The 24,100-nt window shown below is 40.9% G+C and overlaps 1 protein-coding gene across 4 annotated transcripts in view; it reads left to right on the forward strand.

Moving 5' to 3' along the window:
• ACSS3 (acyl-CoA synthetase short-chain family member 3) overlaps positions 1,606 to 24,100 on the forward strand; it is a 73,162-nt gene continuing 50,667 nt past the window's right edge. The window contains exons 1-6 of one of the 4 annotated variants that reach the window (XM_021385292.1): positions 1,606 to 2,054; positions 8,555 to 8,699; positions 16,026 to 16,214; positions 21,649 to 21,783; positions 22,378 to 22,518; positions 23,939 to 24,019. In XM_021385292.1, coding sequence (XP_021240967.1) covers positions 1,798 to 2,054; positions 8,555 to 8,699; positions 16,026 to 16,214; positions 21,649 to 21,783; positions 22,378 to 22,518; positions 23,939 to 24,019 — 948 coding nt within the window. In that variant the 5' untranslated portion in view covers positions 1,606 to 1,797. Of the gene's footprint in view, positions 2,055 to 8,554; positions 8,700 to 12,412; positions 12,431 to 16,020; positions 16,215 to 21,648; positions 21,784 to 22,377; positions 22,519 to 23,938; positions 24,020 to 24,100 lie in introns of those variants that run through there. The other 3 variants (XM_021385291.1, XM_021385293.1, XM_021385294.1) reach the window with 3 other exon arrangements.

The raw sequence follows: 24,100 nt of genomic DNA on the forward strand, positions 1-24,100 counted from the left end.
ACTTACAGGACTGAGGCTGATGGCTGATCTTCCTCACAGAACAAAACCAAACAAAATGAACTAAAAGCACATTTCCATGTTCCCATGACAGTTTTCAGTCAGATTCGTTCTTTTCAGTCAGAATTTTCAGTCACAATGAGGCTAGGCATCTCACAGGCAGGAAATACAAGACAAACCTCTGGAATTCTTTTTTAAATGCTGAGAGCAATTGTGTGTTATGACAAAGTAAGTGTTCGTTTGTACAACACATGCCATGCTGCCAGACACTCAGCAGTGGCATCTGATTCCAGGGCTGTCAAGAGGTCACAGTGTTTACAATCCCCATAAGCTTCTCTCTTTCTTTATTTATCTTTTAATTTAGGCTTGTGGACTCTATTGATAACAATTGCCCTGTCACCAGAGACAAAATGTCCAAGAAAGCAATGTTCTCAAAAGTAATTTCTAAACTAGAAATGCATTTTTGATGTTCTTGCTTTGTTGGCGTGCTGTAGCCTCTGCCTGGCAGTAGGGAAATGTTTACCATTTCTCTGCTTAATCCTTCAGGTGCTTTAGGGGGTTGAATTTGTTGTAAGTGATTCTTGGATGCTAATGTGCTGCTAGGGCTGTGTTACTGCAGTCGTGGGGAGGGAGCAAGTGGGACTGCACTGCAGTGTGGGACAAGCCATCCTCACTCACTGGGCAGAGAAAACAGGTTCAGCAGGGCAGGGGAACATGGCAAGCTCCTTCTATCTGCCCCAGAAACTAAAGGAGCAATCAGCCTTAGTGTTAATGAATGTGATCTAATAAATGTGGAGTGACTTTGTAAATCAAATTCTTCATGCCTTCTTTTTTTTAAGGCAGGTTACAAAATTAATTTCATGTATTAAACCCACTGTAGTGAGTATATGGACTAGCTCTAATCTAGTCACTGCTGTGCCAGTAATGTGATACACTCTTATGATCCTTTTGTACTAACTCAGCACTAGCCACAAAAAATGTCTGAGAAGCTGGTGTATGTCTTAGGTGCCATACAGTACGCCTATTCTATCATAGTCAGCTTTTCCTCAAAGCAAGAGTGTATTTCAAAATAAACACTTGAGTGTTATGGCTATATGTCACACAAGTTATTAAGTCAAAAGTATTTTCTGTTTTTCTGTGTCTCCTTTTCAGTTTATCTCAGTGCAGAATACTAAGTTTGTTTTCACTCATGCAAAACTCAGTGGTGGTTTCTATCTGTCTGTCTATCATTTGTGGATGTGGTTTAGGAAGTGGTATTTTCTGTAATGATTTGCTGCAACCACGAAAAACTTTTCTGAAGGAAGAAAAAAAAGCAATGAACAGGAAAATCTTTAAATTGCAACTGCTTTCTGGAGAAGAATTTTACTAACATAAAAAAATGTTCGGATGTAGAAAAGTGGGCAACATCTGTGTCAAGAGACCAGGAACCCGAAGTGCCTGATGCATGAGGTAAAAGAGTAAACATTCCCGGGTTCTTCTCTTCTCACCGGCCTCTGTACACCCACGGGGCTCTGCGCCCGGACAACGCCGGCCCTCGCCCGCCCCCGAGCCCCGCAGCCCCGCAGATGGCGCCGGGCCCGGCCCGGCCCCACGGGGGGCAGCCCCGGCCACCAGCCCGCCCCGCTCGGCGGGGTCCGGCCGCGTTGTTCCGCTCCCGAGTGCGGCCGTTTGGCTGGGGCAGCTGCGGGCCGGGGGCCGTCGGACCCGTCGCTGGGCAGCCCCGCTGGTTACGGGGGAGCCGCCGCGGGCCAGGGGCAGCTCCGAGCGTTAGCTAGCGAAGCCGTGCCGTGAGACCGCGTCATGGGGCTGCTGGGCAGGCTGGCGGCGTTGACAGTGCGTGGCGGCGCTGCCCAGCTGTGGCTGGGGCGGCCCTGCGCGGGGAGCCGGCCAACGGCCCGCGCCGCCGCCTCTTCCCTGGCGCTGGGCGAATACGGAGAATTGTTCAGGTCCTCGGTGGAGGAGCCCGAGAAAGTCTGGGGAGCTGCCGCCGAGCTGATCCAGTGGTCCAAGCCCTGGGCCAGGGCCCTGGAGAGGCGCGGCCCGGGGAGCGACTCCTGGTGAGTGCGGGGCACAGCGGGGCGAGCCGCGGACGGGCAGGGCAGAGCGAACTGCCCGAGGCAGCCAGCCCGCCGGGTGGGAGACGGCTGCAGAGCCCAGCGGAGATTACGCTTACACTGTCTTAATGATTGAAATCGGGGTGGAGGAGTGCGTTGGAGTGAGGGCGGATTGACTTGTGTCACACGCGTGTGTGATGCGCGTGGCTGGGCGTGTGCCTGCTGCTCCCTGTGGGCTGTGGCAGGCACGGGAGCCTGGCCCGTGGGCCAGTGTGGCCGAGGTGGGCCGCAGTGTGTGCGAATACAGAGACTGTTCGTGTTGTGCAATGGTAGGAGTTGGCTCAGTGGGTCATTACTCTGACGATGTGGTTAGGGCAGTGTGTTTGTAGTGTGCTGCATGTGGTGAACGGCAGCCTGCTCCAAGACAGAGCTAACATCCTTCTTGTAAAGTACTGGAGAGGATTTTCAGTATTTCTTCAAAGGCAATTTGCCTGTTAAAATTTTGTCACAACCGCAAGTTTACCTCATGCACTTTGATCTCCTCTCAAGTAGAAGCTCGTACGGGATAAAGAAAGGGAGGCAGGACAGGGGTCATCTTTGTCACACTGATGTTCTTTGCTTTTCTGGCTTGATTTTAATTTAAAAATACTAAGCTCCCTCGAAAGGTAATTAAAACTATTAATCACTCTAAAATCTGTCAGAATGAGGAGACACAGAGCCGGCAATGTGGAGCTTACTTTCTCGTTGGTGGCTGTGGTTATTGGTTAGCAGCTCTCCCAGTGAAAATTGTTTCTATCTCTTAAGCTGAATGTTAAGCAGCACCCAGCTGGGATAAATCTCCTTAAGTCAGTAGGGCCACATAACAGTCAGGAGTCTTAAAATGGATGGATAAGGAGACCTGTGGCCCACTGACCTGGACTTTTGAGGCCATGGCACTATTCTGAAAGGGCAAGCAGGGTTGCCTACACAGTTAAGAACCACTGAAGCTCCTTGGCGTGCCTGAAAAAAGTAATTAAAAAGTTGTTACAACAGTTACTTCTTAAGAATTAAAGAATATTAGCCATGCTACTGAGCACAGCTCTATTGTCAGCTCCTGTCACACAAATGTAGCTTGATATGGTAAGCTTGCTGGCTGGAAGTGATGTGGTTCAGTCTTTTCAAAACATTTTGGTTTCTCAGGTGGGAGTAATTTGATATCATGGCAGGGATTAAATTATATGGGATGAGGTCAGATTTATCTTCCAGTGGCCTTTTCTGACTGTCCGTCTCACTGGCATCTTTATCTTTGTGGAATGCAGATAGCCACAGACTGAAATCATCTCACCAGTGTATGCAAGTACCTGAAGGGAGGGCGTAAAGAAGACGCTCTTTCCAGTGGTGCCCAGTGCCAAGACAAGAGGCAGTGGGCACAAACTGCAATACAAGAGGTTCCCTCTGAGCACCAGAAAAGAATTCTGTGCTGTGTGGATGACAGTGCAGTGGCACAAGCTGCCCAGAGAGGATTTGGAGTCTCCTCCTTGGAGATCTTCCAAAGCCGTGTGGACATGGGCCTGGGCACACCGCTCTGGCTGGCCCTGCTGGAGCAGAGTTTGGAGCAGGTGGACCCAGAGGGCCCTGCCAACCTCAGCTATTCTGGGATCCTGTGGGATTTTACAAAGGTGCATCTCTCTGAAGAGTCAGCATCAGCCCCTAATTATTGTTTGGATGTCAGATATCTGTTGCTCTGTCATGGGTAATAAAACTTTAAGAATTTTTTTTTTTTTTTAAATTCTGTTTATCATCTTAATGCACAACATGCTATTTTCTTCCTTTTTTTTAATTCAAGTTCCTTCAAGTTAAGAGATACTGGGCTGCATGGGATCCCAGAGTATTCTGCCTCAGAAAACTCAGATGGTTGCCAGCATCCTGCATGCTCCACAGGACAAGGGATAGATAGGCTCTTTGAGGCCAGGACTGTATTTAAGAGAGAAGGAAGATACAAGAGTTGGTTCTGTGCTTTGCTTAGGAAGCAGTTTATGGAACTTTAAAGTAGCATTTAGAAATTTATGTATGTGCTTCTTGAGTTAGAAAATGCGTCGGGTGCATATTATTAGGTCAATTAGTAAGTGTGCGTTACTTTCAGTATCACTGTTTTTGGTTGCCAAACCTGAGACTTGCCAAAATAGATACTGTATATTTTCTGGTCCCTTTTATTTTTCTTGAAAAAGTGGTTAGCATAGCTGAAACTTCAGTTTCTAAGGCAAATCCCAATACTGCTTCTCTAAATGCTGTAAGAGCATAAGAGAAATGTGAGCATGCCCTAGTGTGCTTTCTTTAGACTCTCCTATTGCACACACCAGGATCGTGTCAGTGGGATTCCAAATGGAAAGAAGAAATCTGTTTGATGCTAATGGTAGTGAAACACTAGAAGAGATCATTTTGGGATCGTGTGGAATCCTGGCTAGGTTAGGAAGGTTTTTTGTTAGGAATGGTAGAAACTATTTTCCCTGACTAGAGCAGGCCGGAGGCAATTTTACAAGCTGTGTTTCTCTGTGATTCTGAGACATAAGCGTAACATAAAATCACCTTTGAACTTCTGAATGTTACCCAGATTTCTATTTAAATGTTGCTTACACTTTTTAAAGTGTGGCTAGATTAATTAACATACTGTTATCTTAAAATATCTGGTGCTGTAGTGGTTTTGTCTAGCACTTCATTCAGTGTCTGTTCTGCCTTCATCTAAACAATTTAAAAGAAATCCATTCAGTGCTTGGGAACTCAGGCTGGAAAAGTGCTGGTGCCCTGCATGGTGTCACAGGGTTTTAGCATAACACTTTTTTTTTACAGTCAGAGTGCAGTATAATTACAGCGTAGATTTTTCTCTTGCACGTGTTCTGGGTTTATTCAAAGCCTTTAGCGTGCTTTTTTCTTAACTCTCTTTGCTTCTGAGCCATTGAACAAAGACTGAAAATTCTCTGAATACTGTTAGATTCTGAAGATAGCAGATATTATTGGAAATTAAGACATAACTTTTGAAAATTTGAGTTAAGGGATAATTATGTGTTGCCTTCTTCACGACTATACTTATTTCATTACTACTGACAGATCAAAACCGAAAACATTCCTAGGTCACATATGGTAGATATTAAGCTCTGTATAATTGAAGTCCTGTTACAGAAGACCTAACTAACTGACGTGCCCAGAGTAGGAGGACACGAACAGAGCTTTCTTGCCCCTTCTATTAACCTTAAGGGTTAATAGCTGTGGTCACGTTGAAGTGTAATTAAAGGAGAGTTGGTGCATGCCCCCGAGGTCCCTGGCTGCAGAAGCAGAAGCTGGGAGGCTGTGGCAGCAATGCAGGGGCTCAGGGTGTCCTAATGTGGAAACAGCTGAAATCCCTACATGGCTGTGTTGTTAGAAGAATGTTACACATCATGTATATCATATCAAAGGCTACTGCTTTCAGGGATGGACAAGAAGAAAGAATTATCAAAAAGATAGGTAGATATTGGCCGAATCCAAGTTTAAAAAGTTGCTGTGAAGCAAGCTGTTGCGTTGTTACAGCCACGTAAATCCTGCTGTGGTGCTGGCAGAAGAACCCTGCCTGCCCTATTACAGAGAAGGGCAGCAGGTGAGCCCTTCAGAGAGCCTGCTAGTGAGCTGCAGCCAGTCTCCTTTGCGCATTAGACTCGTTACTGTTCGCTCTTTTTATTTCTGTTTTACTCTTCCTGTGCTCCATTTTCTGAATGCTACTCACTTCTCAGCATCAGGAATATAATATAAAGGAATGATTTTTGATCTGGAATTCAGTTTGCATGCTGTATTGAAAGACATGTCTGGTTAGCAACAGATCAGCATTTTGCAGCCCTGCTTGTTATGGCAAAATTCACTTGCAGCTCTTATACCCATCATGCAGATTCATCCCATATCTTTCTGCAGTTTATTTGCAGAAAGATTTTTCTTTCTTTCTGCAATCAGTTCTGGACTTCTTTTCCAAATTGGTGCCCTTATTTTCAGGATGGTGTCCTGTTTTTCCGCTGCCGTTGCTTTCCTGCTAAAGCTTATTCAAGAAAATTGATGATCTTCAGAGATGTTCATCTCATTGGGAATCACTGAATAAAAAGAAATTTGCAGCAGCACAGAGCAGCTTTTCAAGGCCAGGCAGTGTTTATTTGCCATGCAAAATGGGGCGTTCCAGCACGCCCCTGGGTGACCAGCAAAGAAGCAGAAGAGTGGCGGCTGTGGCCATAGTTGGTCAGCTGTGCATTGCTGCCTTCTGGACCCATGGCAGCCCATGCTCCTCCCTCCCTCTGCAGAGCTCTCACTGCACCGTTTGGATGCCATGGGGTTGCTTTAAAACCCTGTAGCCTCTTGTTTTTTTACAAGCAGTCATTAAAAAACTTGGCAGTCCTGAACTGGCTGTCTATCTTTTCTGAGAGTCCAAGCTCTGCTACTCCTTCATGTTTTGACCGTTCTTAAGTAGTTATGCATGATAACCCAGGTGTTGTACTCTCCTATTCCATTAGAATGATAAAATCACCAAGGCTGGAAAAGACCCCCAAGATCATCCAATCCAACCATCCACCTACCACCAATATTTCCCCACTAAACCACATCCCTTACTGCAGCATCTAAATGTTTCTTGAACACAACTGTTCCTATCATCCTGCAGCGATTTGATATAAAAATCCATGGATGACCTGAATCCTGCACAACTTTTATGACAGTAATACAGAGTTTCTCTGTGTTACTTGAAGCCGCTGACTGTCTTTCATTGTCCATGAGTTCTTCTTTTATGGGAAGGGCTTTATAGTACAGCCTGTGTGTCTTTGTTTTGGTGGGACGGAATGGTTTTCTTCAGAGAGTCTGGTATGATGCTCTGTTTTGGTTCTAGGAGAAAATCCACGTTGATAACACACCAAAGTTTATAGCTGCTGCTAAGCAGTGTTGTACAAAGCCAAGGCTATATGCGGTGAGGAGCCCAAGGAGCTGGAAGGGAACAGAATTAGGACAGCTGACTTAAACTGGCCAAAGGGATATTCCATACCGTGTGATATCATGCAGAAGGAGTTTTGAAGGGGGTGGGAGTGCATCTCACTCTCTTCCATTGCTCACAGGACTAGCTGAGCATCGGTTGGGGGGTCGTGAGCAATTGCTTGTGCATCACTTCTATATATATTCATATATATATATATTCATAACTATTTTCCTTTTCTCTATCTTAGTAAATAGTTTTAGCTGAACCCATGAGTTCTACTTTGCTTTTTCTACATGATGCTCTCCCTCATCCCAGTGGGAAGGGGAGGAGTGAGCAAGTGACTATGTGATGCTCAGCCACCTGCCAGGTTAAACCACAACAGTGTTTTTGTTACTTTCGTGGTCCTCCACTTCTCCTTATTAATGGCATTGTAAAGGGGTCACAGCAGAAGATTGCTGTGTCCTGACATCCTAATTGGTTTTAGTTTAATAATTGCCATTCTTTGACAATGGGGACTAATCTATGCCATCTGTGCATACGGATATATGAATAATACATCAAATATCCTAATTTAGAGCAGTCCTGTACTATATAGGAAGGAAAGTAGGAAATGCTCTCTTTTAATTAGTAGTGGGTGACTTTAGGCCATCTGTTTTTATTTTTTACATTACAAGACATTATGACAGTGAGCATCCCCATAGCATTTTTTGGAAACTCTCAGCTGTGTTTTTTTTGTGTTGCTCTTCTTTTTGCTGCAGACAGACATCTATAGACAGAAAAACACAAAGAAGAGCATCGTTTTGAGTAAAATTCAATTCTTCTGTGTCGTCTTTGCTAATAGTCATTGTAACGTATGGTGCCTTCTGTGTTTTCTTGAGGACTGTGCTACACTTGAATTTTCTTCTTCTGTGCAAAATTGCAATAAAAGTAAAACCTGAGTTTGTGCAGGTGATTTTTTTTTAATTAGAAGATATATTTTTTTAAATGCCTGGCTGTTGAAGAGACTGTGACTCATACTACTTTACAGGGGCTTTTGAGTTACTGACGTAGGCCATGGTAATGTCAAGAGCCTTCAGAATATCAGACAAATTTATAAGCTTTTAGCACTGTTGGGGTCAGTTTCACTTGGATACAGATGTGTGTGTGCTTAACTGTTACTGCCAACGCGTGAGTTAGAACATTTTGTGTCTTGAGCCTGTTTTTCATAAAAGAGATACATGTGCATGCCAGTACAAAGTAGTGGAATAAGATATATTCATAAGGTCAAACTTTTGTACGTGAATGTATGTCTTGTTCCCTGAAATCTTAGCTATAAAAATCAAAATGATTGAGGCAAAGGAAGTTAAATCAAGTTTAGCAGATTCTTAGTTAAGTCAGTTAAGGTATGAATGCTTCTTTTACTAATTTCAATAATGGGCTTACTTAGCTTTTTCAGTAAATTGGGACTTTCTGAACTGAGTGTAAAGTTTTGATCTATACTTCAAGAATCTACCCTGTCTCAGTTCTGGGAAGGTTGCCTGTTACATTCTTCCAACTTCTTTTTTAGGTTTGTTGGTGGAGAGCTGAATATCTGTTACAATGCTGTTGATCGTCACGTTGAGAATGGACGAGGCGACCACGTTGCCATTATTTATGACAGTCCTGTAACAAATACCAAAGAGAAAATAACTTATAAGGAACTCCTTGAACAGGTATGTTTGAGAACAACCTTGTTACTAGAAACAGGCTGGAAATATTGCACAGCAGGTAGATATTAGGGAGGTAGAAATGGTCTACATTGCTGGTTTATTCCTTTTGCTGTACTTGCTATTGATTTGTAAGCTTCACTACTTGCATCAAGTAATAGTGCATCTGAGAGGTTTTGATCTTCCTCTGTTTTTTTTTTCTGCAGTTAAGTATTTTTTGTTCTGGTTGGTTACATTCTGAACTTTTCTCTCTTGAATTTCTTTCTTTCTTTTTCTTTTTTTTCCCTAACATTTCTTATTTCCTGTGTATGAAGGAATGCAAAATATTTGTCAAGCCGCATGGCAGTAAGTTGCTATGATGAACAAAAATGCCAGTATAGTAGAGATGAAGGTACATACCTTGACTACGGCTGTACACGATTGAGTATAAAAACAAATCTGATGTTAGCAGGAACAGCTCTAAGGAGAGCTGCATCACATGCCTGCTTGAGGCTACAGTGGGAGTGCTGATGGCCCGTGCTGGTTCTCTGTATGGAAGGTCTGGGGGAGCTGACCCCGCTTATCTGTAGCTTACCCTGATCTAGAATAGTGGGACAACTGTCAGATTCTGTCCAGAAAAGCGTAATCAGACAGATATGTGCACAATTTGGAATTCTGTAGTTTGTTCTCTTTAATCAAAAGGGACCGTTATCATGAAGGGCAGCTTTTGAGATTAATAACTTCTCTCACAGCTTTCTGGTCCGTTCTTGTGGAATTTAACTTGGTTCACCTGGTTGTTGCTGGACACCAGATAACAAACATACCCACAAAGACAATGGCTGAAAATTGCAGATGTATTTGCTGGTGTGTTTTGTGTCATAGACTATGTAGAGACTAGGAGAGATTTAGGAAAGAGGCACACCAAACCACTGTGGAGTGTGGCTTACCTTGTTTGGCTCACATCCCTCCTTCATCACTTGTTGCTGTGTTCTCACTCTGCTCAGCGCAAGCTAAATGTACTGTATGCTGGAGTTGAAATAGACTTTCAGTGCTTTGCATGTTTCATTACAGATCAGTGTAAGTACAGACCAGACATATGAACAGAGCAATACCCTGGAGAGGAAAGAAGCCTTTTCCTTTCTGTCTTGAATTCCGTTCCCAGTTTAAAATAGGCTGGCAGCGTGAATCTGTGTGCGGACTGTAGTTTGAACTGTACCCATCCAATGAATGCTTAGTAGACTGTCTAGCCATTAAGCTGATATTTCAGAGAGAATATCTTGTCAGATAGGCTGCCTGTTCAGAATGCCCGTACAAGAGATCAGCATTTGAAGTGATGGACTTCTTTCTGGCTTTTGCTAACAAAAGAGTTCATAGGTGGATTCACTAGAAGATATGTAGCAAGTTGAACAATATGTCCAAGGGTCAAACACATGGTAAGGATGAAAAAATGACATAGATGCTTGGTTGGAGATAATACAGCTTCTTAGGGAGGGTAGGATGGCTTGAGCTATGTGCTCAGGATGCCTGTTGTTTTCACATTATCCTTTTCACTCATTGCACAGCAGTTCAGATGTAAGAGCTACAGCGATGTTGCAATTAAAGTTAAGCACCACGAAATTATAAATAATTGAGAGAAATTTCGGAAGCTTGAGGTTTTTTAGTGTCCAACCTGTGGAAAAGTTTGTGGTTTATTTTTTTTAAGGCGGAACTGGAATATAAGAATTGCAGGGCAATTTCAGCAGTTCTTTATTATTATGAATAATGACAAGATCCATTGATACACTGTGCAGCTACACGTGGAATGCCTTGGCGCTGTCATGGTTTGTTAAAGTGAAATTTTATTAAGTGCATACAATTATACTGTACTAATTATATGCGGTTACAGGTGGAATGCTGCAAATGTGGAGAGTAGGGCTTTGGCAAAATTTGAGATGTGATGGTCTCTGAGAATGTACCGATTGGACTTATATTCTATACTGCTTCGTATTAGAGTCCTTTAAATGGGGATTACAGTGTTGAACTGATTCCAGTGCAATGGGGATGAAGGTTTAAGCTTTCTATGTGCCTTGGGATATTCTCTAATTCCAGTAGTGAGATGCCTGGAAAAGATAATGGAGGCATGAATTCTTTTTGAAAGGGTACTGAATCTCTGTGGTGTTAGTTACCCTGAAGAAATAGGGAGCGATGTCTTCTGTTCATTTAAAAATAAACTTTCTGATTGTGTTGGAAAGTGCTGCCATTTTCAGGTTAAGGCAGAGGTTGTTATGTGTGTGGAAACAAACCTTTCTGTTTACATAACTGAGTTATTTTCTGTAGGAGGCCTCCCTTGCTGAAAAACATCTCAAGAATTTGAGTACCACGTTTGCAGATGTTGACACTTGACAGATACTTTACACAAAAACAGTATGATTTCTCTGTGTCATTCTTTTCGGTAACAATGCACAGTTAGCGTGCTGAATTTGGTTCTGTAATAAATAATTCCTGAGTGCAGTAACCTAGCAGGATTACTGAAAACCAACCCTCCCTTCCCCCCAGGCTGAGTCCTTGGCAGCACTGAATGTTACAGAAACATGGATGGGGGAGAAGGGCTTCAGGGTTATCAACATTGGGCTAGGATGTAATTTATTCTGTAGGATGGCTTTTTTTCTATGATTACCCACTGTAAAAGCATCTTCTTCTGAAATAGCTGTATTAGCCATTGTCAGGTTGTTGTTGTGTCTGTCTTGGTCTGCATCTCCAGTGTATATCACTGAAGTATCACCCGCATTGTTTTGCTTCCTGCGGTCTTTCTCATTCTCCATGCTTTACTCCATGTTCTTTCTTTGCCTTCTTCCTACAGAAATGACCAATCCCTTTCGTTTCAGTGCATTCATTCTCAGAAGTACTTAAAGATCAAAACCGGAATATAGAAAATCCTGCTGAAACTGACAGTCTAACTTTTTATCCTCATTGTCTGGTAAAGCAAAATTATCTGGACAGAACTCTGTATTAGTCTTTTTGTTTAATGCTGTTTTTCATTTTCTTATTCAAATTTCAAATGTCATTCTTCAGTGGACGTCCTGGAAAGATTTAACTGTGTTGTCACAGAGGTAGCTCTTCAGAAGTACCAATATTAGTATTCTGTAAGGGATGAGACTAATCAGGCATTTGGAAAGAGTGGTGTCTTGGGTTTTTCACTTTCCACACAAAAGGCTTCCAAACCACCTTAGAAGTCTGAAAAAGTGGCAGGAACTTGATCTCCCTTGACTTAAGATAGCTATACTGCATCATGTCGACATTGGTGATGCCTGCAGTAGTGTATAATTTGGTGCAGTATCGGCAGATGAATGAAGCAAAGCCATGCTGAATTGATTGCTGAGGCTCCTGACATTTCCTCTGTATGTGGTTTGCCAGTTTTACTTTGGAATAGGTTTAGTTTGATCCTTTGAACCAAATGCCCCATGACTCACTTCAAAGTGGTCTGAATGTATCGGTTCCACAAATCTTTCCATCCCTGACTTGCAGATGCCTTTAGAACGCTCTGTGCTTTCCTTTCATCTGTCTTGCTGCTGCTTGTTTACTGTCCCACTCTGTGTGGATGTTGTCCAAATAATGACACGTACGGGAACTTAGGTGCTGCAGGAGTTTTGAAGAATGCTGTCGTGTCCCTCAGTATTCCTCTGAGGAAAATGCTTTTCTAAAACCCATCTCTTGTGTAGGGTGGATGCTGTGGCATTGCTTCTGATCAAACATGAAATCCATGCTGAGCTGCTGAGCTGGTAAGCGTTACAGAACCTCCATCTCCTCCTCCCTCCTAGGAGGCACATGCTCCACAGCCAGTCTCCCAAACCAGGAAGGAAAATGGACCAGTATCTGTGCTTGACCCATAAACTTTCCTTTGATCAAAAGACCATGGTGACATGAATGAAGGAGAAATAACTGTAATTTACTTTAATCCCAGTGGCTGTTTGCCTGCATTAGAAAGAAATAGAAGTCATCGCAACTTACATTTTTTCTTGTTATTTGTGGACCAATCTATGAGTACCACTACAACTACTAGATAGGTCCCTTCTGTACACCATTTGAGGAGGGAAAGAGGCTGAGGGAGAAGCTTCTGTGCAGAAACCTGGGAGAGCTGTATTATCAAGGCACGTGCGGCCACCAGGACTGTCCTGGCATGCAGGCAGAGCAGGGTTGAGGCAGGTGGTTTCTGTTGGTGATTGTTGCCTCTCAGAACTTCTCCCACAGCTCACAGCCCGTGAGGAATCATCTCTCAGAACAGTACAACTCTCACAGTCAATCTGGAGCCTTACGTTGCCTTTCACAGCTCTGAGACCAGTGCGCTAATTCAATCAGAAACTTCCTAAACATATTCCCATGATGAATACAAGTATAGAAGAGGAATATGCACACTTACTCAGGTAGACATCTGGACCTCTGAACTTGCAGTTCTCAGTGACTGCTGTGGCAGAGAGTGGGCCGAGGGGATGTTCCTGCATGTTGTCTCTGAGAGTCTGGGTGTTGTGTGTTACAGATGCGTGCAGCACTGTGGGCATGCTTCTCCCTGGGCTGTCTCACAGGCCTGTTGATCCTGGAACCAAGGATTGATAGTTTCATGAGCAGTGGGCTTGATGGAGTGCTCTTTCCTCCTCTGAAGATCTGTTCAAGATCTCTGTGGTTCAAGATCTTTGCGCATGCATTGTGCCAACTCTGAAACTTCATTGTCCCACATGTTCAAGAACGTGGTCTTTATCTGCTTGTAAGGAGTGCTGCGTTGCTTGTCAGTCCTATCCTGCTTGGCAGGAGGTGTGACTTTAGCAACAGTATGGTACCTTGGCTGGAAAGACTATTGCAGCACTGGGAAAAGGAGGAACTGATAATTTAAAGGAGTAATAGTAGACTGAGGAAGTTAATCAACACATGGGGGAAACAGCAACAACAACTTTCTTTAGTAGCCTTGGAACAACAACAGATTGGAGAGCCTAAGAGGAGAGGAAGGCTTGCTGCCTTTGGTTTAGAGGCATGCATATGTGGCATGGCTCTTTTTACAGCAGAAGATGCGCTTTGGGATGTTTTGGAAGCTCTCAGTATTTGAAGAATCTTTTTGTGTTCAGTCTGTGTTGAGGGACACTGTACTCCCAGTGAGAACCAGGCATTGTTCAACCCAGTAAGGTTTGGAATTCCTCTTTTAAGCATTTGGAGTGAAATTTGCATTTTAGTATCTTCTATACAGAATTCTTCTGGTGTGTACCAAAACTGCGTTTCGAACCACTGGGGACAGCCAGCTGGTTTGCTTCAGAATGGCACAATGTCTCAAAACCTGAACTGCTAATACAGATATTATTTGTTTGGTGGCTGGGTGAAAATGAAACATGCTCACCAGGGCTTGCATTTGATGGAAGTGTGATTTAAGTCCAGATCTTCAAATCTGAGAGTCTGCTTCAGTCTCCTCTTATATCACTTGTTGAAAGCGATTTTATTACTGAAGTGTCAAATATATTAAGGCAATAGAGCAGTCTTAAGCTTTGATGAAAAGCAGAGAAACAGCATGCTGGTAGGAAAATAACCACTGTAAAATCACGAATGATGAAATATGCTTTCTTTATGTAAGCCATAAATGACAACATACTGTAACAAACTGGAAGGTTTCATGGCTTTTAACCATTTTATGAAATGCTCCTACTCCCACTTTTTTTCCATTTTAGAATGATTGCTTGAATGTTTCAGGGTTTCCACATCAATCCTAAGGGCAATGTAAACATGTTCTGTGGTGTTCTGCAGTCTTCCAAGAAGTTGCAGATGGAGGCGGTGTTTTACGAGGGCTGCTCTGAAAGTAATGCCTCCTATTTTATTATGTTGGCCTGTGATGTCAGAGACAGATGGTGGTATGCCAGTAGAGGCCCTTCCTGCCTTATCTAGAAATGCCTAAATGCCCATGGTATGGCTATAAATTCTAGTTGTGTGCATGTCTAAGCCTTGTTGATTTGTTTTAGTGTATCGACAGGTATTAATAGGTCTAGAATTAGAGATACTTTATTCTCATAATGAGCTATATTTATCACGATAGGGCTATTGTGAATGATTTGCATACGTTTGTTTATGTGTGTTTGCAACTTGGCATTCTGATGACTTTGCCTTAAAAACGTATTCTGTCTTGTGGCTGAAAATAACAGCAGGGATTTATATGGTGTTTATAAAAAAGGGCGGGCTTCTGATGTGAGCATGCGTACTTGGGTCTGCTGTGGTTCCATTTTCTTAAATCCGCAGGCAGAGGTATATATGCAGAGTATAATTGTAGATGAGCTGTGTATTTAATGTAAACACAGCTCAGATGCATGTGGAGCTCTTGGATACTCTTATCTCAGGCCACGGAGATGTTTGGTTCCACTGAACAGAAAAGTAGTAAAGTAGTGCTGTGCCACTCTTCAGGACACGATGTAATTCTGCCATGTTTTCCTGAGTGTGACCATAAAAGAAAGCACTTAATGCCTACAAATCACTGAAAGTAACAGTGGTACTAAGATTTAATATGTTAAACTGCATTAAGGTAACTCTTTAGATAGAGAAAACTCAAATTTGGAGATTTGGAATATGAATGAAAGTAAAATGTTTTCAGGCAAATCTGCTCTCCTGTGCATCCTCGAGAAAGAGGAACCTTCCTTCCTCTCCTACTTATACAAGATTGTCCTAGGCTGTTCCCATTGCTTGCATTATTTGCTGTGTCACTGAAAACATCTTTTTGCTTGAGAGGCTTGGAAGTGGGTATTCAATATCCCCTTGCTACTCTCAGGAGTCTGTTTTCCCCTTCTTTTCTTTCCAGTCTGATAGTGCACAATGGAAAGAGTCTTCTACAAGACTAAACTTCACTTAAAACCTTACCTATGTGTTATGATGAATAAATAAAGAATAATGCATCATCGGTCAGGTGTGAGGTGATCATATGAGTAGATTCACATTGCATTGATAGTGAAAGAAATTAGAATCTCATAATTTCTAGTATTTACTCTGGTATTTTGTAGTGAATGGCAACTAATTAAGGAAAAAAGTGTTATTATTGAGTAAGACTTCCCCTGTAAGACAGGGCAACTGCTTTTCTCTGAACTTAGACTTATCTGTGTATTCTGATACACCAAGAACTTCCCAGAGAATTGAACTTATTAGTCTTATCACTAATGTAAAACTACTGTCAACAAAACTCCTGTTCCTGTTACTTCTAGATGGACCGAGGATTGCATTGTTCGTCGACTTTCTGTATTTTACTGGCTTGTCTTCTTAACCTCTTGAGTCTGTTGATTGCAGGAAGATTGTTTTACAGGGGGGCAACAGCAGGTCTGAAAAAGCTTTTAATGTTTTGTGAATGTTTTGTCAGTACAGGTGTCCAAGTTAGCCGATGTCATGGTCAGACATGGTGTGAAGAAAGGAGATCGAGTGGTCATCTACATGCCCATGATTCCACAGACAGTGTGCTGCATGCTGGCCTGTGCAAGAATAGGAGCCATCCATAGCCTGATTTTTGGTGGTTTTGCATCAAAAGAGCTCTCTGTTCGCATTGATCATGCAAAGGTAATACGTGCTTGGAACAACAAATGCCATTGCATTAGTTATTCTTGTAAACCAATGTCAAAACCTCTTTTTTTCCAGAAAGGGAAATCCTTTTGCGTGACACAACAGCTTCAATTTGCCTATAATATCTAACGTTGAAATGTGAACACAGTACTACTTTTGTGCTATTTTTATTATAGCAAGTATTGAAGTACGGTTTTTAATTTCTTACAAAAATCACAACTATTTAACATACTATGCTCTGCTTAGAAAATACTTTTTTCTCAGTCCATCAGTCTCTGCAAAACATCACCTTAAATTTGGCTTCATACCCAACATTTTCCTCACGTGTGTGAAAATCAACATCATGCCAACCCTCAGCAACTTCATTGGTTTACTTTGTGTTTATACATGTTAAGAAGTATTTTCTTCAGCTATATGTCTGCTTCATCTAACTTGTATATGAATCAAGACAGCCAGTGAGCTAATTGTCTTAAGTGGCTCTGTAGAGAACACAGGTAATAGAGGCAAAGGCTTCCAAGTTAGGCACAGGTTAAGCATGTTTCTGAAGCATTACGTAAGTCTTTTGAAGAGTAAATGCAAATAATAATTTAATAACCTGCTTAGTAGTTTTTATTGGCATATTAGTAGCTTGTATATGCACTAGTTTCAAGACAACTACCAGTGTTTGTATTGGAAGTTTCTTGACCAGCCGCTTGGGTCGTTCAGCCCCTCTGCAGCAGCCATTGTGTCTGATTCCCACTGGCTGTGCTTAGAAGCTGAACATGTTATGGAGGGTAAAGTCTGCAGGATTTGTGGAACTTGCGTGTAGATTTTTGTGCACAGAAGTGCTCCTCATATCCCCAAGGTTTGAATTTATGAATATCTGTAAATTGAAAGCAGTACTTCAAAAAGTTGAATGCATCCCCCACACTCCCCCCCTCCATTTTGTGTTTTAACAAAACAAGTTAATGAAATAGCTGAAGTTCTTTGCTGGAACTGTGAAAAACAGCTGGAAGGAGATTAATGACAGCTCACATTTTCTCTTTCTTCCCACTCCCTGACTTCTTCAACAAGCTCTAAAATTAATCTTAACACCGAAGTTTTTGATGAGGGGAAAACAATGTAGAAGAAAAAGCTTTAAAGATTGAAGTTGTTACAATATGAATCATTTAGCATGTTTAATTTTTGACTACTTTGCAAGCACTATTTACGTTATTTACTCAAGGTCACCGATTAAGTCTCTTTAATGCTTAGCTATAGCATCACTCCCTTCAGGCCCTGGAATAAATCTTAATTTATGTTGCGTTTTTCTTTTTTCCTTTAAAAGATAGATCTAAATACGTTAGATGATTTTTGATCCATCTGATGTACAATGAAAGTGTAAGTAAAGAGAACAGGCACATGCTTAAACTAAATATCAAGCCTTCCCCAATTTTGCAACACTGCTGAGATTATCTTGAAGATATGAATCTAAGTGGCTGTAATAGATAGTGTTCTTGTGAACTCAGAAGTTAATTTAAGCAGTCTCAATCTTCCCCAGCCTTTCTATTAGTCTTTTCTATGAACTAGGTGCTGCGGTACAGGACCTAATTTTGGTAACATTAACTTGTAAGAGGGATTTGAAATAGAAAGCTGGTTGCAAGGGGCTTTTTTGGAAGCAAGGGCAAACTTCAAATTTTATCAGAAGAACTAAATGACAGACACTTTCTTGTGACTGTGAAAAGGTACATATACTTTTACTGGTTTGCCTTAATTTATCTTGAATTTTAAATAGGTTTGGGAATGCTGCAAAGTTCTGCAGCTGATAATTTCTACTCTTGTCAGGTAGTGGCAGTGTTACAGACATTCTGTGGTGAATTGTGATGAAGTGATACAGAGTGTGAGAAGAGGCATTTCTTGTCATCTTGCCTTTCATCTGAATTTGAGAATATACAGTTGGCAGTATCAGTATAATAGGTACTTTTTCAGAACATAAACTATTTTTTGAGAAATAACATGACACTTGTTTAAGGGCTTTATCTTAGTAAACTAGGAAAGCTGAGAAGAATGCTTTAAGAATGGTACACTTCTATGCCTATTTAATAAGGTAGCTGCTATGCGTTCAACAACCAATTTTTTTATAGTAATTCCAGAGGGCTTTTTAGATTTTAAGTACAAGTTCTCCAAAATAAATACGTGTAATAGAGTTCTGCAGGTATGATTTTTGAAAGCTCTTGAGGCTCAAGCAGTCTTACAATTTGCAAGTGAGCAACAGTTCTTGAAAATGAAAAACGTAAGAGATACCCAGGTTATTCAAAATTATCTGTTATTTTCCATTGAGGTCAGAAATACTATATTCCTCACAGTTGACAAATTTAGGGATATTAATAAGACATCCTTGTGAAAATGAGTAAATATTTTGTAGTAGTTTATTCTGAATAAGATACAGTTCCTGCATACAGATATGGCTATGCATGGTTCCTTGTACATCTTGTCATAATATGACGCATACAGGACAATCAGGTGATCAGAAGCAGACAGCAGAAGGGCAGATCTGCCTGACTAACCTGATCGCCTTCTGTAACAAGATGACCTGCTTAGTCATCTTGAGTGAGGGCAAGGCTGTGGATGTTATTTACCTCAATTTTAGGAAAGCATTTTACGCTGTTTCTCACAGTATTCTTCCTGGAGAAACTGACTGCTCATGGCTTCAGTAGCTGTACAAAGAACTGGCTGGATGGCTGAGCTCAGAGTCACAGTGAATGGAGTTCTGTCCAGTTGGAAGCCAGGTCCCGTGGCATTCCTCAAGAATCAGTCTTTAAATGTTTTTATCAATGTGGATGGGGGAACTTGGCGGCAGCCTCGCTAAGTTTGCAGGTGATATGAAGTTAGGTGGGACTGCTGGTCTGCTTGAGGGCAGGAAGACTTCGGGGAGAGATCTAGATTGGCTGGATCTCCCTTTGGAGAGAGATCTAGATACGCTGGATTGATGATCTGAGTCCCGTCACATGACGTGCAGCCAGGCTAAATGCTGGGTTTAAACTTGGGCTATTACAGCTGCTATTACGTAAGGTGCATAATTGCCTTATAATGTTTGCAGCTCTGCCTTGTGTTGTCTTGAAGCACTATTTATTTTTGTAACATGTGTTTATAAGTACATTGTAAGTTAGAAGGTAGTATCTTGGTGTTTTTGTTTTTTTACTACTTGTACGTTAGGATTCAGGTCTCTGTGTGCAGTGTGCAGTGCCTGACAGAAATAGATGTGTGTGACCATCTGATGTGGGACATGTAGCCAGATCAGTATCAGCAGGTGCAGAGAAGTGCATAATGGTTGCATGAGCACTGAATTTCTCTAAAATGTGTGTCACTTTCTTAAGGAGGAAGGAGGTGCAACAAAAGCACAGGAAGTTTGAGTTTCTTGTAAGATGTGTGTCTAGGGTGAGAAGAGGAAAGAGCTTTGTGTGTTGAACAGCTGAGTGCTTGAGTGCTAGATTTCTCTGTAAACCTCTTCATAAAAGTACTGACATTTTGTGCCCAAAGCCTGTCTATTTTCAGCGTGAGCTTTTTACAGCTTGACCAATAAAAAGTTGATCCAATAAAAAGTATTCATTGTTTCTTCTAAACCTTGCCTTGCACGCTACGTGAGACTGTAGAAGGAGCCTCTACGGGAGAACAATATTGTTTGTCTGGTACTGTTGGGCCTTGCTTTATCTCATTTCAACGTGTTTTTTTTTTTTTTTTCCCACAGTTCACTATCTCTGGCATTCCTTCTGCATCAAACTTTCCTGTTTTTCCTTCACAGTAGTTTTATTTCTATCTAATCTATCATGTAGGACTACATGGAGCTACGGAAGAGGTGGGAAATGAATGTAAAAAAGCAGTGTAGGAACGGATGTGCAAAGAAGATACTATCAGTAGGCAGAGTGGTAAAAACTAGAAAATAGCCAGTGATGAGCCTTTGATTTGCACAGAGTGATCTGTGATGCTTTCAAGCAGTAACCCTCATGTGAGAAAAACATCCCCTTAGACAATTCAGTATTGATTCTTTTTAGACTTCCTTACTACATGTGATGTAGTTGATGAGCAGAGGGGGCACCATTTATAAATGACTGTAAACCTGGCATTGACTAAAGTCTTTCATTGTAAAAGTTGAATAGAACTGTGCTAATAAATTTTATTAATTACAGTCTAGATTCAGAGTAGCTTCTAGTTGAGTTTTCAGTTTAACTGCATTGTATTAGATCTACTTCAATCAAAATCACTGTGTCTCAAAAGGGAAAGATGACAAACGCTGAAATGTTAAAACTCATCTGAAATCTTTGAGTGCAAGCTGATAAGCAAACTTCCTTGAATGGCAGATTTGGACAGGAAAAAATTTTATTACTGTATAATCAAACAATTTAATCTGTACTTTCTGTGCAAAGCTTAATTCAGCCTTAACTGTGGCACTGTGGTTTGTGCCTACCTAATGAGATTTATGCTAATACATACAATTACTAAAGTAGCTGGATCAGACCGCACAAGATACACAAGATAAATATGCTTCTAAAACTCTAAAAGTAAAGAGGTTGAAGACGCACAATTCTATAATTAAAATGTGTTCTAACACATAGCACCAGATAAACTATCTTTTATTTCCTGATACACAAGAATTTTATTTCCCAAACGTAAAAAGTAAAAATACTGATCCTGGGACTTGAGTCAAAATAGTTTGTATGCAGTGAAGTAAGGTTTTTTGACTTAGCAAATCTTACATAATGCCTGAGGTTGGCTCAATGAAAAAGATGTGTCTTGTAAATCCACAGTTTGAAATAGAAGTTTTTCTAAAAATAACATCCAGAACGACAGAAATCAGAAAGAAAACAGAAAGTGGATTTGCATCTTAGGTCCTCCAACCATCACTTGAAAGACTGTAGTTAAAATTCCCCTCACGTGTCTTTAGACTTTAGTTTATTCTCTTCTGTTATTTCTAGCTTCATTTCTTCTTTACCTTTCTTTTCCTCTTTCTCCTTCTTTCCCTCCCATGTTATTTATTTAATTGCAGGCTGAAAAATAACCAGCAAAGAGCTATAGCTAATTGGGTCCAGGCACATATGTAATTAGGAAGCAGACTAACCAGGCCAGATGACTTGACATTAAGCTTTTCCTTTAGTGGAGGACTACATAGAGATGAGGTTTTCTCTCTGTTCAGTTATTTTTGTGCAACTTGCACAAACGTAATATTGTTCTTTTCTTTCTTAAATTTGGTTGAAAATGGTGAAAAGCGTCATAGTTATTAAGCTGTGGAAAAAAAAAAATAACAGTTGCACGGACTGCAAGATCACAAGAGCTTTCTTTCTTTAGAAAATGGATCCAACCCCCTGGTTCTAATTATGTAAAGGTAGATGTCGTGGAAAACATGTTACTAAATTACATGTATATTATAAAAATATATTGCCGTTGTATATATAAACAATCTAACTTGTTTATTTAGCCCAGACTTATCGTAACAGCAAGTTTTGGAGTAGAACCAAAAAGGAAAGTGGAATATATATCACTCCTAGAAGGAGCACTGGCAATGGTACGGAACAAACCTGAGAAAGTTCTCATTTACACGCGACCAAACCTGGTGAGTGTACTGTTTCAGTGCCTTAATGTTAGCTTTCAGATGTATAAATAGTTGTAGCGGAATTGCTAAGTCGCACCTTGAACCAGTGACTGAGCACCTGGTGGGAAGGCAGGGCCAACCCCGGGGAGCTCAGCTGCATGCGATGCCCCTGAGCGACCGGAAGGCGTGCAGCCAAGATCCACTCCTTCCCAGACCTCATTTAAGGGTTGGCAGTGGAGGAAAGGGTATCTTGATGGAGACCCCTGCATACCTGAGGCCTTCTGAAGGTAAGCTGCTTCTTACCTTTATTTCTGTGCCTACTGCTGTTGTGTTTGAGCAAATCCTCCCTTGCTGCTGCCTGGGATCTTGCTGCTCTGCTGTCGTTGTTGTGCTTTCCATTGCATTACAGTAGTTTGTGTGCCTTTTACTTGTACAAGTAGCATTTTTAATATATGTGTTGTAGTTTGGTTTTATATTTTATGGGGAAATGTTCTGTGTATAATATTTAAATAGAAAATAGAACTAATGCTACTGTACAGAAGATTGAATAATGCATGTTTTTGACCCACTTACATTTTATTCTGTTTGGGCACTTTTCTGTTTTTCAATGGGCAGGGCCATGTTCCTCTTACCCCAGGTCGTGATCTTGACTGGGAAGAAGAGCTTGCAAAAGCACAGTGTTATAAATGTGTTTCTGTTCCATCAGACCATCCTCTTTATATTCTGTATACGTCTGGAACAACAGGCTTGCCCAAGGTAAAGGACTAACTGTTGTCTAAGTGTTTGTGACCAATCTACTTGTAGTTCCACTTGAGAAAATATTTAGTTAAAAAGGTTGAAAATATCTAGCACAGCACAGTGCTAAAAACGATGAGCGCTGTTAGAAATGCTTTAATCTCACTTATTCATATTTCTGTACTTCAAAGTCAGTGAATAATGTTTATTTAAATAGAACTAATATAAAAGTAAACTATTTAATCCAAAGTGTTTGTACAATGTAAACCTTTGAGGATAGCAGAGTATCTTCTATTCATGAATATTTTCTGTATTTTAACTGAGATGCGTGTAGAGTAAGTACTTAATGGCAAGATTAGTTAATATATCACTTCCATGATAACATTTATTGCTGAATAGTCTTTGCTTATTTGTTGTTTATGTATTAGCTAATCTTCCCGTAGCTAAGATGTAATGGATGGCATTACAGATAAGTGGAATTAGGCATCTTCTAAAGTCTTATGTTTCTGAACAGTTCTGAGGCTATAATTCCGTTGAAAATGGAGGTTTATATTGAGATGGGCATTGTTTGACAATGTTTGCTTTCAAGTGTCAATTAGTCTTAATGATTTATTTTTAAAAGCAAACTCTGCTTGTTTGTTTGGTCCTTACAATTGTTGTTGCAGTGTAGATGATCTGAATATAGTTCACCAGCAGTGATTTCACTATCACAAATTCAGAGACAGTATCACATGTCCATAGATATGGTTTAGTTCTAACAATCACACGAGTAAAATTATTCAGTTATGATACCTTTGTAACAAAACATCTTCTGTTAGAGCAGAGATTAAGTTGGAAACTAACAAAGGAAGTCTGCTTTCTGAAATTCACATTAGTTAACCATTATCTGTGATAGCAATCTCCATTTTAATGAGCTAATGTGTCTCTAACCTCCCCAGGTTATTGGACAAGGCTTGAAAGAATCAGTACAGAAAAAGGGGTGCAATACCACATAGTAATTTACCCTAGTTATTTAGGCACTGGCTACTCCACAGGTGCCAACAGCTCTTGGCATTGCTCTGTTGACGCAGGGAGACTAGACAATGAATTTAAAACAAATGTTTAGATGGGCAAACTTTAAGAGAGGTAAAGACTTGATCTCTTTATTTTTTTTGTCAGAATATGTTGACTACATATTTGTATCCAATTTAAGTGAGACAACCTATGTCTTTGTTAGTAGTCTTATGAAAACTATTGTCGTAGCACTTGGTTTTTCTCTTTTCCCAAAATTACTTCTTCAGTGAGAATGCTAGCAGAAGCATGTGTTTGTAAGACTGAATCCTTTTATTAAGTGTGAAGTATTGGAATTTGACAACTTAAAGTCTAGTCAAAATTTAATTGATGACAGACATACTAAAGCATTCTTTAAATGATCTTAAGTATTCAAATTATTTTCATTTAGGGTGTTATCAGACCAACAGGTGGCTATGCAGTTATGCTGAACTGGACAATGTCAGCTGTATATGGACTCAAACCTGGTGAGGTAATTCTGTTTAAATGTCATCTAAATACTTTGAAACTTGTCTTAACAATAACAATTTTCTTATGTTTTTATTTCATTTTA

The sequence above is a fragment of the Numida meleagris genome, chromosome 1, assembly GCF_002078875.1.
Source record: "Numida meleagris isolate 19003 breed g44 Domestic line chromosome 1, NumMel1.0, whole genome shotgun sequence".
Lineage (NCBI taxonomy): Eukaryota > Metazoa > Chordata > Aves > Galliformes > Numididae > Numida > Numida meleagris.